This window comes from Phyllobates terribilis, unplaced genomic scaffold (assembly GCF_046119375.1).
Source record: "Phyllobates terribilis strain yellow unplaced genomic scaffold, ASM4611937v1 Scaffold_5__5_contigs__length_657084704, whole genome shotgun sequence".
Lineage (NCBI taxonomy): Eukaryota > Metazoa > Chordata > Amphibia > Anura > Dendrobatidae > Phyllobates > Phyllobates terribilis.
In genome coordinates, this window is record NW_027362765.1 from 136,641,448 (window position 1) to 136,657,430 (window position 15,983).

The following is a 15,983-nucleotide window of genomic DNA, read 5'->3' on the forward strand; positions in this document are numbered from 1 at the left end:
CGGAGATGACAGGGAGCTTCTGACAATGATGCTTCTTAGATTTGGGGCTGCCTACACAGTCCATGTTCTTATGTGACGCTCACAGCCCTCCCTGGGAAATGGGGTACACGGAGCCGGGTCAGATGTTGGGGAGGGAGTCGTGGCCTGGACCCGTTCCGTGCCCAGGGCCGTCACATTAAAAGTAATGGGCTATCAGGGTTGAGTGGTATTTATCGACTACGCCACCTGTGGTGTCTGGTGATGCGCCACCAGCGCTGCTAGCAGTCCTCTGAGGCTGGATGTTGTGGCAGCAGGCAATGGTATAACTCCCCACAGGCGGAGCTGGGCCACAGGGCAGAGGTACGGATGGAGGAGGTAGTAGTAGTGAGGAAGTTCTGGTCCTGTGCGGTGTGGTGTAATAATAAGAGTCCGGAGGCCTTAGGGATAGTCTTCCACATCTTTACTCACGGTTTTGGTAAGCAGCGGCAAGGCTTCTCCCTGCTCCTCACGGCGCTCTGCGGCCACCAGAGACGAGGGCTCAGCGCACCCAGGATATTCAGGCACATCGATCAGGACCCTCTGAGTGTTCCTAAACTGTCCCTTTCGACCTCTCCTGTCCGTGTACGTGCAAAGGCTGGGTCTCCCTCTGGACTATGCACAGATGTAGGGTAAGGCGGCAATTCCGTTACGCCCGTCACCCGACAGGATCCACTGTAGCCTACCAGGCTTCTCTGACAGAGACGTGAAGTGGCAAAGTCAGATATCGGGGGCCGGTACCCCTCTTGCAGCAGGAGTCCCTTTGGCAAGGCCAGAATGGAGAGTACAGGTGGCGTACGCTGCTCTGTCCGTGCTCCCTGGGATCCTTTTGCTTGTGGAGCTGTCACTATAGCTCCCGACCTTCTTAAGCAAGGGAACTTGACCAGGGTAGAGACACTGTTAACTCATACCCGCTCCTCATGTCAAGGTCAGAGCACGAGGACTGTGCATCTTCAGCACACTGCAGGCTCCTACACAAGGCCGCTGCCAGCTGTGAAGATCAAAGAACTAAGAAACAAGAACAGGAGCCAAGAACCTTGTGCTCAAGATGGCTGGCTATTATATATCAAATTATGTGTGTAAACTAAAACTATGTTCTACCCTTCACCCACTACATGGTTCCCCTAACTTTTGGTTCCCCCACTTGTAATCCTGCTGAGGCAGCACTATGGTGCATACTTGCCTCCCATAGGTCAGGAGTGTGTAGTGTTGAATGTAGATTCAGGGTCCTGACCAGTGCACCTTCCTTACCTGGGTGAGGAGACACTACACCTGCTGACAGGCTGCAGTATCCCCCCTTGTGGCGACCGAACCCTCAGGGGCGCCACACTTACAGTCCATGAAAATCATATGACTGTCATCTGAGTGAGGTCCGATTTTTTTCATGGACCCATTTGACTTGCATTGATGATTTTGATCCTACCTTTGGATCAAAATCGAACATGTCTTCGATATTTTTCGCAGATGACTCGGGTCAAGGAAACAATCAGACATGTACACAGTCCAATAGAATATCATAGGTTTGGGTGCTATCTGTAAAAACCACAGATAGCACTCTACGTGAAAACCTAACGTGTGAATGAGCCCTTAGACTTTGTTTATCATGTGCTGTCCAAGTTAAAATCGGATAGCACACTAACAGCACACTGACCAATGTCATACAGTTGGGCTTTTCAGATGAGAGTTTTTCTCATGGGCCAAGTGAAAAAAATCAAAGCATGCATTACTTTCGTTGTACGTCGGGTGAAGCTCGCCCATTAAAGTCTTGTGTGCGCAAAAAAAAATCGTATCACATAGGGATCATCTGTATTGCAGCCAATATTTTCAGATACATTGCCATTATTAACCGGTTTGACCATGTACATTTTAAACTGCTGATGTACAAATATGGATGCCACATGGATGTAAAAACCTACACACGGATGGCTTGATTTTTCATAAACTTGTCTCAACCTGGCCTCAGTGTTAGGTGAAATTCTTGGCGAGTATATTCTGAGATTTATAGATGCCAAGAGATCCCCTAGCGGCCTGGCATACCGAAACCTGCAGAAACCAATCCAGAGACAGTACCTGCTGACTTTCCACATTACAAAGCAAGTCTAGTTCAATGGCTCCATTTATCCTACCAAAGATCCTCATTCCTGTGCTCATTCCACTATATGTGTAAATCGTTCTGCAGAAATATAGGCCCATGTGGAGAGGATAGTATCTCGCAGTTGCTGCAAATCAGATGGAGACACTGACATGCTCTGAGCAGCCCAATGTACCTCATCTTGCAGATGTTCTATAGGATTAAGATCTGGGGTCTGTGAAGGCTGGGGAAGCAAGGAAAACTAGCTTTGATATCTCTAGAACTAATCCATGAATAATCAAACATATATTTGTGACATTCATTGTCTGGTTGAAATTGTCCTTCTGTCAAAATGTAAACCGTTGCCAAGAGATGAACATCATTGACCATAATACTTAGGTAAACCCTACTGTCCAAACGTCCATTCAGTGGCATCAAAGAACCCAGGGTGTACCTGGAAAACATCCCCCACACCATTGCTGCACCTCCATCAGCCTGAACTGTGACACCCAGCAATAATGGTTTATTAATTCATGTTGCTTGGGACAAATTCTGACCCTCCCATCATAAAGATGCAATTGAAATCTGGATTTAGCTGACCAGGCAATTCTTTTCCGTCGCTCAGCGATCTAAGTTTTGTGCTTTTTTGCTCACTGAAGCCTTGCCTTTCTGTTTAAACATTTAGGCAAAACACCTGGTTATCTGCTTTTTTAGCCCATCCGAGCTATTTGTATCCTCCTTTTCATCGATGAGTTGTTGACATCAACAGGATCCCCTTATGCTGTTTTTTTACACCACTCCATCTGCATCGGCAAAGTCGCTAAATCCAATGATTGGTTGTAGCGGTCACATGCGCTGTAGTTGTGACGTCAATACTGCAGCCTGTACACAATTAACAGGAACAGCAGCAGAGAGCCAACGCTGGGCCTGGGAAAGGTGCGTAATGCTGAATTTATTACGTTTAGCTAGCACAAGCCAATGGGCTGAAGAAACTTGAAAGTGGAAAACCGCTTCAACACCTTAACAACCTGTGATGTACCTTTTCGTTTTAGGTTGCATGTGGGATAGAGACGAGTACCAGCCCCATGCCACGTTACACATCGCATGGTAAAATGGTTTGTGTCATCGAAAGCCACAACTTTTCCCACAAAAAAACGTGACCCTTTGCTAAATCAACAGAAAAGTAAAAAAAAGTTATGACTCTTGAAAGTTAAAATAAAAAATTGCCCGGTCTTTAAAGTGTTAATCTGGTGTTGATCGAGCTCTTGTATTTTGTAGTAATTGCTCCTGTTTGTCTTCTGCAGGTATAATTTTACCATCTGTGACCTCGGCCCTTTATTTTTGCATCTTCCTGTTTTTGTGTTCCTGGTGGGCCTGTAACCGGAGTGTAACCCTTGTAGTTTTCAGTAGTCTCTGTGTCATGGCTGCAATCTTTAGTGCAGGTCACTTGACAGCCGTCTATTTGTATCAGCTCCCTTACTTTCAAGAAGTAATTCCTCCCCAGGATCTATATGCAAGGTACGGCTTCACATGATTAGTCCTAGCTTCTATTTTAATATGCTGTCTTTATTTAAATCAGGTTTTCAGCTTGTTTTTTATTTTGGATATGTGCAGATGAGAAAACCAGTGTTCAGTAAAAAAATAGTATAAATGATTTCATATAATTACTTGACATCTTGTCTAACGTTTTTTTGCAAAAATAATTAATATTTGTTCTAAATGTCTAGGCTTTTTGGGATGACTGCAATTATCAGGACCAATCAGACAGAAATATGGATGATTCATCTTCACCGAGATCTGCACTGGCCGGTTTTCACAAACCCATTTATGCTTCTAGTTCAATACTATACATTGGTCATGTTGGTGCAGCAGTGGGCTACAATTCCAATGGTATGTCCCAAAATCTTCCCGGTTTTCTATACTATGGATGTTCTTTTGGAAAAATGTATAATTCTATAAGTATTTGATTAAAGGAGGAAACTATGACTAGCAAAGAAAACTGCCCCAAAGATGATCACCATCTGGATGGATTGCTTTGGAACTCAAATGCTGAGCTCATACAAGTGAGTGTTCCCATTGGATTTTCTCCCAAAGTTGAAAGACACATAAAGCAGAAAACGAAAAGCTTATGACCTATTACTGTGTCAGTAATATATTGGAAGCAACTGAGAATGTGCTATATCCAGCCATATTGAGTTGGTTTACAGTGATAACCTACTTGAAAGAACCTAGTGTTAGGCCTAATTCACACGTCAGTTTTTCTTGTACGAGTGCTATCCGTGTTTTTCATGGATAGCAATCATACCTATAATAGTGAATGCGGCGGTTCACATGTTCGTGATTTTTCGTGAACCGATCGTTCAGCGCAAAATTGCAGAGACATGTACAAGCTTGATCAGAGTGTCAGGTCAAAATCAGTAATGCAAGTCTATGGGTCCGTGAAAAAATTGGACATCACTCGGATACCATCCATTTTCACTGACTGTTAGATAGAAAGAGGTGGAGAAACGTCTTTTTCACATATGAGAAAAATTGATAAAAATCGGACCAAACTCTGATGAAAATCTGATGAAACTGTGATGAAATTCTGATGAAAATCACTGATGAAACTCGGCCCATTTTTCTCGTATGTGAAAAAAAACTCAATTTGTGGATGAAGCCTTACTAGTGGGTTGGATATTTTGTAATGCCTTTTCTTCAATTTTACATCTATTTAATGTATGCTATGATTTTATCACTTCCTAGGGGCATTTTTCAAATCCATTGCACTCATTACCATTTATTCTAGTATTGTAGAGGTTGGCCAGTATTTACCTCTTTATTGTGCACCTTTCCTCAACTTCCCAAACGAGAGACAGACCAGTCATTTGGATGAAATTTGCCAAAACAACCTTTATTACAACAAAGAAGAACAAATAAATGAATTGAAGTAAGGAGGTAATTAGAGCTCCAAAAAACAGCCGTGTTGTAACCTTCTGGCATTAACCGCAACCACAGGCTCGCCAGAAGCTCCTCACCATACTTCTGACTCCCAGGGACCCTACACTGAAGAGTCTTAAAAGTCAGCTAGGCCAGTAGCAAATTCCAAACACATTTGGAGGGTAGCATGTACTTAGATTGAAACCAACCCCCACCACAATTTTGCCACCAGCTACAAGAATCCCCTCTTTACAGAGAAAGCCGAAATGACCCTGAAGAACAACAAAGTGTCCCTTTATTATTCTAAGATTATAAAACGTCCAGATAAACAGGGCAGGGACCTCCACGTGTTTTGAAACCACAACCCCTGCCCTTAATACCTATAAACCCAAGCTTTTTCTAAACCCACCCATTAACTTTTAATTCTTACAAACATCCCACTCCTTTAAACGTACTTAATTAACCCCTTAGCTGCCGTATAAAGCTAAGTCATGGGTTACAACGCCCATGGCTCCGCTGGGGCTCTGTTTTCCCTTTCTCTTTACAACAGGAGAGGGTTGCTGTACTGAGCAGAGTTTGCTGTGCATTATTAAATCGAATCCTTGTACATTCTTTGGTATAAGACAGACTAAAGACACAACTAAGTAACAAAACTATTATTTGCCAGACAGCGCAACACAACTCCTATATATTTACAGCTTTCTACTAAGCTATGCTCCAGCTACTGTGACTTCCTGTGTAGTGGCTTCTGCCGCTTGCAGCTTCACTAACAGCATCAATGTAAAGGAGAAAAGAGGGGCGGCCAGACTAAAGGCCCCGTCACACTAAGCGATGCAGCAGCGATCCCGACAACGATACGACCTGTCAGGGATCGTTGCTGCATCGCTAATACATCGCTGGTGAGCTGTCAAACAGGCAGGCTCACCAGCGATGAGGGGAGCAGCGATATCGTGGAAAGAATCGTTCCACGATGTCCTGCTCCCGTTCCCAGCCTGCTGCTTAAGCAGGAGCAGGCTGGTAACTATGGTAAATATCGGGTTACTAAGTGCGCGTGTGCCCCTAGTAACTCACTGTTTACCATGGATACCACTCTGCTACGGTGCGCTGGAGCCTCCGCTCACCGTAGCAGAGTGGTATCTATGGTAAACAGCAGGTTACTAAGTGCGCGCGTGCCCCTAGTAACCCGATATTTACCATGGTTACCAGCCAGATCGTTGGTCCCGCTGGTCACACACAGCGATGTGTGCTGGCCAGCGGGAGGCCAACGACCAAAAAATGGTCCAGGACACTTTGCAACGATCAGCGACCTCACAGCAGGGGCCTGATCGTTGCAAAGTGTCACACATAGCGACATCGCTGGTGAGGTCGCTGGTGAGTCACCAAAACCGTGACACAGCAGCGATCTCTCTAGCGATATCGCTTAGTGTGACGGGGCCTTTAGCCTATGTGTACATGAGTAAATGCATTTCTTCAGACAGACTAAGTGCAGGGGGGGCAGTAAGAAAGCTGAAAGTGATGCACACAAAGCTTTGAGAGCTTTTTGATTTCCTATCTGCCATGCACATTTTAGATAGATCAAAATTAGGTAGGGAGAGAGAGACCTGTGCAGCCACAGAAATCCTTAGTCAATGATCTGCCTGATCTTTAAGGAAGCAGCTTAGGGGAGTCATAGAGATACAGGGACTTTTTAGAAGATTTATGGCATTATACAGCATATTAACCTACTTAAAAAAAAACTATTATTTACCACACTCAATAAACATGACATACGCAGATTTGGTTGGAAAAATTTATGGGTATGGCCTTTATTAAAAATTCTTATACTTAAAAAAACATAACTTTAATAAAACTCTTATAACACCGCAGCTTAGCCATAAGCTCAAGCCCGTTTACCTTACCAACCTGGTGTCCATTCCGTCTCCTGAACGACTAACCCCAAACGGCCATCGTGACTAAAAAGACACGCATGGCCCCGCCCATCCAAGGACCAACTCAACCATTGCTTGTAAATTTAGGTTGAATATGTCAAGACCTACATCAGATAGGTGAACACAATCAACCTGAAAAAGGCCTGGCAATCCTCCTTCCAAATCCACGTGTCTAAATGAAAACCCACCAATTAGTGGCATGAATTTACTCAAAGACCTGTTTAACCTTTTACATATTTTCTCACAAAACTTCAGCTCCGCTGACCTAACCCACAAAAGCTTGGAAACAACCTCAGAAAATATAATCTTAACATTATAAAATTACTTTTTTAACTCTAACAAACTCTTCTTCATCTGGAATAACAGGTCAGTAGTGCCCAACTTTCCAATGTCGTTTCCTCCTAGGTGTACAATAATGATGTCAGGGGCCGGAGCTTGAATACCCATTAGGGTCACTTGATCCAAAAGACTGTCCCATCTTTGTCCACTAATTCCAAACCTAAAAATTCTCACTTTATCCGAAGACAATGATAAATTTGGCCCGTAGCAGCGCTGTTGCGCCCTCCATTAAGCCCATCGGATAAATGAATGGCCCAAAATCCAGACTGTGACACCTAGAAAAATTACAACAGAAAAAAACAATAGTGTTATGTACAACTTATAACATTTCGAATCCCACCTTCCCAATCTCTTAATGACTTCCTCACTCAATCCCAATCTGGCGGCCTCTGTCGCAGCACCAATCCTAAAGGAATGGGTAGAAAAATATCTATCTCCCAACTGCATCACCGACAAACACTTTTTAAGAATACTTCTAAACTGGAATTGCGTCAGAGGCTCACCAGACCGATGAAGCAGGAACTTCTCTCCATTTGCCGGGCGAATATCCAAGTAGCTCTTCACTGTGCAGACCGGACAGATAGCTGCATCAGAAAAACATTTTAAATGAATACCACAACCTTTAACGGACTGATCTGTCATTGACCTAGCTATAAAAAGCATTAATGATTTTCTTTCCAACTTCACGTGCTGCCATGAAAATCCTTCTGTGCCCGTCTTACTTCTGGGTAACAGCTCACCTATACGAAGAGCTCCAAAAACATTAAAACTGCTGCTGTGGAAAATAAAATAGCCACAAATTCATTATAACAAGTAAATGCCACTTCACACAGATTTCTTAGCATAGTTGGGGAAATCGGGCACCTTCCATCACGAACAAAACGCTTCCTCTTGTACCCCTTCAATACCTGCTTAATTAAAAAATAATCATTAATTGGACGCTGGCCCAGAATTTTAAGAAAGAAAGAAATACCAGATAAATTTTTTGCTATTGTTGAATATGCAAACCCTTTATGAATACATGTCAACACAAAAGTTAAAGCAGCCTGCTCCGAACACCTGTCAGCTCTCAACCTGCCACACGCACAGAATTCTGACCACAGCTCCCAAGCCGCCAGGTAACCCTTCCAGGTTGAAACCACTAGTGACCTTTGCAATAATTCCATTATTAGGCCCAGATTATTCCCCACAAACATCCTGGACAATCCTCTCCTATCCGTTGAGCGCGGGGTGCGAGTCTGAAGAAATCTGAGAACTGTAAATGAGAAAGTGATTCAGCAACTGCACTATATTTATTATCAACTTCTACCGCCTTCAGCCAAATGTTCCTTTTGAGACACAACAGAACTAAATGCCTGAGCAGTCTAACTACTAATTTACATTTACTTGACAAGCAATTCACAGCAAGAACTACTCCTTTCCTACTGGAATGAATGAGAATATTCACAACAATATTAGACAACTGCTCTCCCCAAATCGCTATTGATACCAAAATGGGAAAAACTTCTAACAAAATTATATTATTTAAAACGCCATTTTTTAACCAGGCAGGGTGCCATTTCTCTGCGCACCACTTACCACCCAGATAGACACCAAAACCTAAGGAAGAATTTACATCCATATACCACTCCAATTCAACCTCAGCAACAAAGGCAGGCCGTCAAATTGATAGGCCATTAAAATACTGCAAAAAATCTAACCAGACTTCTAAATCTTCCTTGACCTCCTTGGTTATGCGCACATGTAACTGCGGGTTCCCAACTCCTGCAATGTGCGCGGACAAGCGTCTACTGAAAACTCTACCCATAGGCATAACTCTAGACGCAAAGGCTAGCAAACCCAACACAGACTCAACCTCTTTAAACATTGCTTTCTCCTTACTGAATACTGTAATGCTAGCAATGCATTCCTACATTTGTCAATCTTAACTAAAGGTAATCGACACTCGCCCTTAACTGTATCTACTACAATACCTAAATATTCAATACAACTAACCGGATGAATAGTTTTCCCTCTAGCTAGCGGGATACCAAACTCCACACAAATTGATTGAAAGATAGCTAACAGCTCACTACAAACATCAGAATCAGCTGGGCCTACAAAAAGAAAATCGTCCAAGTAGTGCGCTATACCGCCCTTCATGGACCTGACTGCTGTCACCCACTCCATAAATGAAGCAATCGCCTCAAAATAAAAACACAATACTGAACAACCCATAGGGAGGCATTTATCTACATAGAAAGAACCATTAAACTGAAAACCAAGAGAATTAAACCCACTAGGGTGTATACGCAGCAGCCTAAAGGCAGATTCTATGTCGGCCTTGGCCATTAAAGCCCCAGGCCCAAAACTTTTAACTATCTCCACTGCCGTATCAAATGATATATAGCTAACAGAAATAACGCTATTGTCAATGCTGTCATTTAAAGAAGACCCGTATGGATATGATAAGCGGTGAATAAGCCTAAACAAATTTGGCTCCTTCTTAGGGACTACACCCAGAGGTGATAAACGAAAATTCTTAAACGGACGCACCATAAAGGGGCCCGCTACTCTCCCTTCCACTATTTCTTTCTTTAATTTCTTCTCTACCACCTCTGGGTGTAGATCCACAGATTTTAAATTATTCACCCATATGCAGCCTTCCCCCAGGAATTGGGGAATATAGACACCCTCCGTGAAACCATTAGTTAGTAAACTGGCTCTCCTGCGGTCTGGGTACCGCTCTAACCAGGGGCGCATTTTCTCCAGACTTACTGGAGTAAATGCCCTTGTTAAGGGGTTCCTTTGTGGAGGGCTGTCCTGACAGGCTCGCTTTTTTAAAACACCTGGACATAGGATGTGACCCTCCACAAAAGGAGCAATCGTGTTTGTATTTGCAGGTGTTGGGCCATTTACACTGTGTTTCATTGAAAGCGAAGCAAGTACCTTTCCTCGTTGTAGTTTGAGCCGGTATTTGGCGCTGAACATTAGCAGGTTTGGAGGGCAACATAAGGTTCAGCCACAAACCCACATCCTTAAACCCCATCTAAGGGATGGGTATACCGATAGTTTCTGTCTAAAATTCTCATCATAGAAATACCAGCTCAGATTACCAAAATGTTTGTATGCTTCCAATAATATTTCCACATGTTGGAAAAACCCTGAACACTTGCTGGGAAACCTCTCACCCATAACACTGGCGTAAATACAAAAGGCTTGCAGCCAATTATTAAAAGACCGTGGAATCGGTCTGCGTCTATTGTGATGCCTCAAAGCCTCCTGTAAGCCCCTTTACCCTGGGAGATGGGGGACTCGGAGTCGGGTCCTCCACCCTCACCCACTAAATGGTTTCCCTAACTCTTGGTTCCCCAGTCTCCCTGTAACCAGGAGGGCAGCACCTAGTGCATTCTAGCCCCCTCTGGTGGAGAAATGTGGTGTTGGATGTGGAGGTGGAGTCCTGACCATCACACTGTTCTTACCTCAGAGGAGGAACACTACACTCCATTAAAGAAGTGCAGCATCCCTGTGGCGGTCGAACCCTCAGGGGCGCCACATTCCCCTCTGGTGAAACACAGCACGTCCGCGGGCTGCAAAAAAGTAACACATAGGAAAGTTTTCTTTTTATATAACAATAAACCATCTTCCCTTTATGGGAGGCACATCTTCTTAAACGTTGCAAACATGACATTATAAAAGTACAAAAGTATAAAATTATAAAAGTGCTAGCATTTTCCAGAGACATAATATGCAGACAGACGGGTTAAAGTGCAAGGACAAAAAGTCAGTTCAGAAGTGCGAGGGACCTGTCCCAAACCCCCAACGTGGGCCCTGGGGTGGCTGCAGGGCATGTAGATCCCGAGTTGGACCTCCAAGAGAGCCACCCTGACAGGTTTTTCTTCTGAGGTCTGAGGTAGAATTATAAACGCGGCTTTATATAAAACCAATATGGAGCACCTAAAGAGATGCAAACTATATACAGGAAGGGAGTCTGTCTGCTGCTACTCCGCAGGGACCAATGTCTCCAGAAACCGGGGATAGAAAAATCAAAACATAAATGTTAACATTTTAACTTTAAACAGATTACAACCGGGGCTGCTTAGATCTCGGGTTCCCTCCTGGGAAAAGGCTCATTCCTCCCGATGGAGGCTGACCGGTCCCCTGATGCTGAGTGCGAGGGGGCGTCGCTCCCGGACACTTTGTGGACATCCAGGGCGTACCACCCCCGCACCCCATGGTGCCGGGAAGAGGTTCTGGCCAGGGGTCCCTTCTTCAGCCGCGGCTCGACGTCCCGCCGGCTGACAAAGACGTCGTCCTCATGCTGGGGACTTCTGATGAACCCCCACCCCGCCCAGGGCCGGCGTCAGCACCCGGCGCACCCGGGCAAATGCCGGGGCCCTGAGCTGGCAGAGGGGCCCACTGGCAGTCGCGCACCCCGCTGGGCTATGGGCGGAGGAGAGCGGTGTCAGCGCCCGCCCTTCTCCGCCGCTTGCTCAGGGCCCCGGCAGCTGGATACTTACCTCTCCCCGTGCCTCCGCAGATCAGCTGTCTTCCTGCTCTGCGCTCCCTGTGACGTCTCAGGTCAGAGGGCGCGGTGACGTCTTTACACCGCGCCCTCCCCTGAGCCGTCACAGGGAGCGCTGAGCGGGAAGACGCCGACAACGCTGGAGTTCGGACCCGAGCAGCGGGCAGCAGGTAGCAGGTGAGGAGAAGGGAGGTGAGTATTTGATTTTTTTTTTTTAAATGTATGGAGGCATGGGGCAGTATAAAGAGAAGGGGGGGCATCCTGCATGGGGCATTATAAAGAGGGGGGGGGTGACATCCTGCATGGGGCATTATAAAGAGAGGGGGGGCATCCTGCATGGGGCATTATAAAGAGAGGGGGGGACATCCTGCATGGGGCATTATAAAGAGGGGGGGGTGACATCCTGCATGGGGCATTATAAAGAGAGGGGGGGCATCCTACATGGGGCATTATAAAGAGAGGGGGGGCATCCTGCATGGGGCATTATAAAGAGAGGGGGGGACATCCTGCATGGGGCATTATAAGGTGGGGAACAGCCTGCATGGGCCATTATAAAGGGGGGGCAGCCTGCATAGTGCATTATGTGGGGGGGAATAGTCTGCATGGAGCATTATGTGGGGGGTAACAGCCTGCATGGAGCATTAAAAGTGGGGGGGCCTGTATGGGGCATTATGTGGGGGGTAACAGCCTGCATGGAGCATTATAAGGGGGGGACAGCCTGTATGGGGCATTATGTGGGGGGTAACAGCCTGCATGCAGCATTATATGGGGGCCAGTATCCTGTATGGAGCGTTATAAGGGGACCGGTATCCTGTATGGAGCGTTATATGGGGGCCAGTATCCTGTATGGAGTTTTATAAGGGGACCAGTATCCTGTATGGAGCGTTATATGGGGGCCAGTATCCTGTATGGAGCTTTATAAGGGAACCAGTATCCTGTATGGAGCGTTATATGGGGGTCAGTATTCCGTATGGAGCCTTATATGGGGGCCAGTATTCCGTATGGAGCCTTATATGGGGGCCAGTATTCCGTATGGAGCCTTATATGGGGGCCAGTATTCCATATGGAGCCTTATATGGGGGCCAGTATTCCGTATGGAGCCTTATATGGGGGTCAGTATTCCGCATGGAGCCTTATATGGGGGCCAGTATTCCGTATGGGGCCTTACATGGGGGCCAGTATTCCTTATGGGGCCTTATATGGGGGCCAGTATTCCGTATGGGGCCTTATATGGGGGCCAGTATTCCGTATGGAGCCTTATATGGGGGCCAGTATTCTGTGTGGAGCGATTCACCGGTTTCTGAGCTATTGTGGAATTTACAATAGATATCACTCATGTAATGTAAGAAGTGAAATCTTTGCATTGTACTATATATATATATATTTCTCCGCCGTATCTGTGCATCATGAATCGTGGTATGTGTTAAAGGGGCCCACTGAGACTCTTTCGCCCGGGGCCCAGAAAAACCTGGAGCCGGCCCTGACCCCGCCTCATGGTGGAAGCGGACGACTTGCCCTTCCACACGGGGACTGGGATGGGTTGCCTCCTCCTGTCGGACCCGGGACTTGGCAGCTTTGGCCCTCACCTCGAGGCGCTCGCAGCGGACCTCCCTTTGGCGTTGCTCCTGAGTGAGCTGGAGGATCTGCTCACGGCACCGCTCACTCCTCCGCTGCGCTTCAGCCCGGGTCTCCTGGGGGAAGCCCATCAGGCCCCCCCCCTGGTTGTCCCAGGCCCACTCCTCAGCCTCCGGCCAGGTGACTGTCGGTGCGGGTAGCGGTGTCATTAGGGGTTGCTGCGGTTCCTCTACGAGTGTGGACCAGTCCGGGTTGGGGCCGGTGGACACCTCTGCAGCTTCAGGTGCTTCGGAATCGGGAGTAGGGCGGCACTGCAGGTCTCCACTGATAGCTGAAGCTTGCAGCTCCGGGGCAAAGACCTGCTGCCAGGTGATCGCGCCGGGCAGGAGATATTCGGTCATGAGGTCCAGCATCAGTACGGTAGGCTCAGCAGCCGGGACAGGGGTAGCACACTCACCCGCCTCTGGGCCGCTCACGACCTCTGTCACCGTATCTTCCTGAGCTTCAGCTCCTTGGCGGCGGGACCGGATGCGCAGCAACATTTCTTCCCGCCACGCAGCCGTCGCCGCCTCCTGGGCCTCTTTCTGTCTCCGCATAAGACCCGGGGCTTCCTGGTGGAGAAACTCCAATTCTCCCGCTGTCAAGATCTTGCCTCCTTGTTCCCTGCCGGGTGAAGGACCTGAACCGAGTTCAGAAGGCTCGGTAGGTTGCGCTCCAGAAGCGTCCATGTCTGCTCCCGAAGATTGCCAACCTCCAACTGCAATGGCAACACTTTGTTGCTTGTCTTCTTCCTCCTCTTTCGGGGCGGTTCCTGGGCGGCATGCTGACAGGCCCACCTTCGTTCAGCCCATCTGGTTTGACGGGCATTACCCCGCTGACAGTCTCTGATGGAAGGGGCGGTCCGCACTTTTGGCGCCATGCGGGTGCCATCGTTGTTACTACTCCCCACAGGTGGAGCAAGGCCTCAGGGCAGAGAGACAGGAGGTCGGGGGTAGTAGTCTAGAAAGTCTGCATAGTGCGGTGTGGCGCAGAATAAAGAGTTCGGAGGCCATAGGGGTGAACTTCCAAGGCTTTACTCACATGAGAGATGGCAGTAGGAAGGCGACTCCCTGCTCCTTGCGGAGTTCTGCGGTCACCAGGGACGGGGATCCGACAACCTCCGAGTAAGTCCAGCGTTCGATCAGGACCCCGCACCAGAGCGTTCCTAGACTTCAGACCGGGTACTTTCCTGTCTGTGTGTGTGTGGATAGGCCGGGTCTCCCTCTGAACTCCTCTCAGAAAAAGGGCACGGGTGGCAGCTCTGCTCCTTCCGTTACCCGGTGGGATCCTCAGGGCCTACCGGGCTTTCCCGACCAGGACATAGAGTAGCAAGGTCGGGTGTCGGGGGCCGGTACCCCTCTTGCAGCCGGACTCCCTTTGAATATATCAGGTTGGCGAGGACAGGTGGCGTACACCGCTCCGTCTGCATCCTCCCTGGGATCCATTTGCGGTGGAGCTACACTCTAAAGCTCCGGGCCTTCTTGGTCATGGTCTTTGACCGGGTTCAGACATTCATTATCTGAAACCTGCCCCTCGAACCCAAGGCTAAGGTACGAGGGCCGTGTCTCTGTCCTCTGCAGGCCCACACAGGATCCACGCTCAGGGAGGGAGATCACAATACAAAGACCGAGAACCAAAATGTTTTTTTTTATTAAATATGAATTATTAAGTGTCACTAAAATGTGAGTCCTCCACCCTCACCCACTAAATGGTTCCCCTAACTCTTGGTTCCCCAGTCTCCCTGTAACCAGGAGGGCAGCACCTAGTGCATTCTAGCCCCCTCTGGTGGAGAAATGTGGTGTTGGATGTGGAGGTGGAGTCCTGACCATCACACTGTTCTTACCTCAGAGGAGGAACACTACACTCCATTAAAGAAGTGCAGCATCCCTGTGGCGGTCGAACCCTCAGGGTCGCCACACTATCATCGTCTTTCTCCAGCCGGGACAAAAAGTCCTTAGAAGCTGGCAGCAAAGACAAGATATCCAAATATTCATTACGCCAAATTTTATTTATTTTTTTACTGTTATGGGTAAGTGATAACCCAGAGGGGAGACAGTGCATACTAACGCTTCCTTATAACAATCCTCCCCTTCCCCTTTAACCCCTGAAGCTACAGGAGTTAACATGGATTCCTGCTCCCCCTCTCGCCCCCCAGGCCCTGGTCTAAGTGCTTTCATACCTCAGCTACACCCGGGGCCGTGAAGGACAGACTAGCTGGCCTAGAAGGCACAGCAGGGGGCTGTAATAAGTCCCTCAATGAGGACAATACATGTGACAACTGTTCCAGAGTGTAGTGTGTATCATGATGGCTATACTCATCGCCCTCAGGCGACCCGTCCTGACTGTCCTCATGCCTGAAGACCTCGTTCTCTGTGGGCTCTCCAGCTTGCGGACCGTCAGCCTCAGGACCAGCAACGTCTTCCTCCAGCCGGTGGTCAACTGAAGCCAGCTTGGTCCTTGTGTCTGGGGTGACATCAGCGGCACCCCTGCGTCCTCGCCTCCTCCCTGGTGTCCCGTACGCCCTCACTGGGGATGGAGAGAATACCACTCTCCTCCTCTTGCTCCTGGCTCCGGCGCGCAGGACCGCGCCGCC

The 15,983-nt window shown here is 47.6% G+C and overlaps 1 protein-coding gene across 1 annotated transcript in view; it reads left to right on the top strand.

The window, feature by feature from the left end:
• LOC141271488 (piezo-type mechanosensitive ion channel component 2-like) overlaps nt 1-15,983 on the top strand; it is a 143,756-nt gene that overhangs the window by 18,141 nt on the left and 109,632 nt on the right. The window contains exons 6-8 of the mRNA XM_073681553.1: nt 3,391-3,604; nt 3,814-3,997; nt 4,060-4,149. Coding sequence (XP_073537654.1) covers nt 3,391-3,604; nt 3,814-3,997; nt 4,060-4,149 — 488 coding nt within the window. The remainder of the gene's footprint in view (nt 1-3,390; nt 3,605-3,813; nt 3,998-4,059; nt 4,150-15,983) is intronic.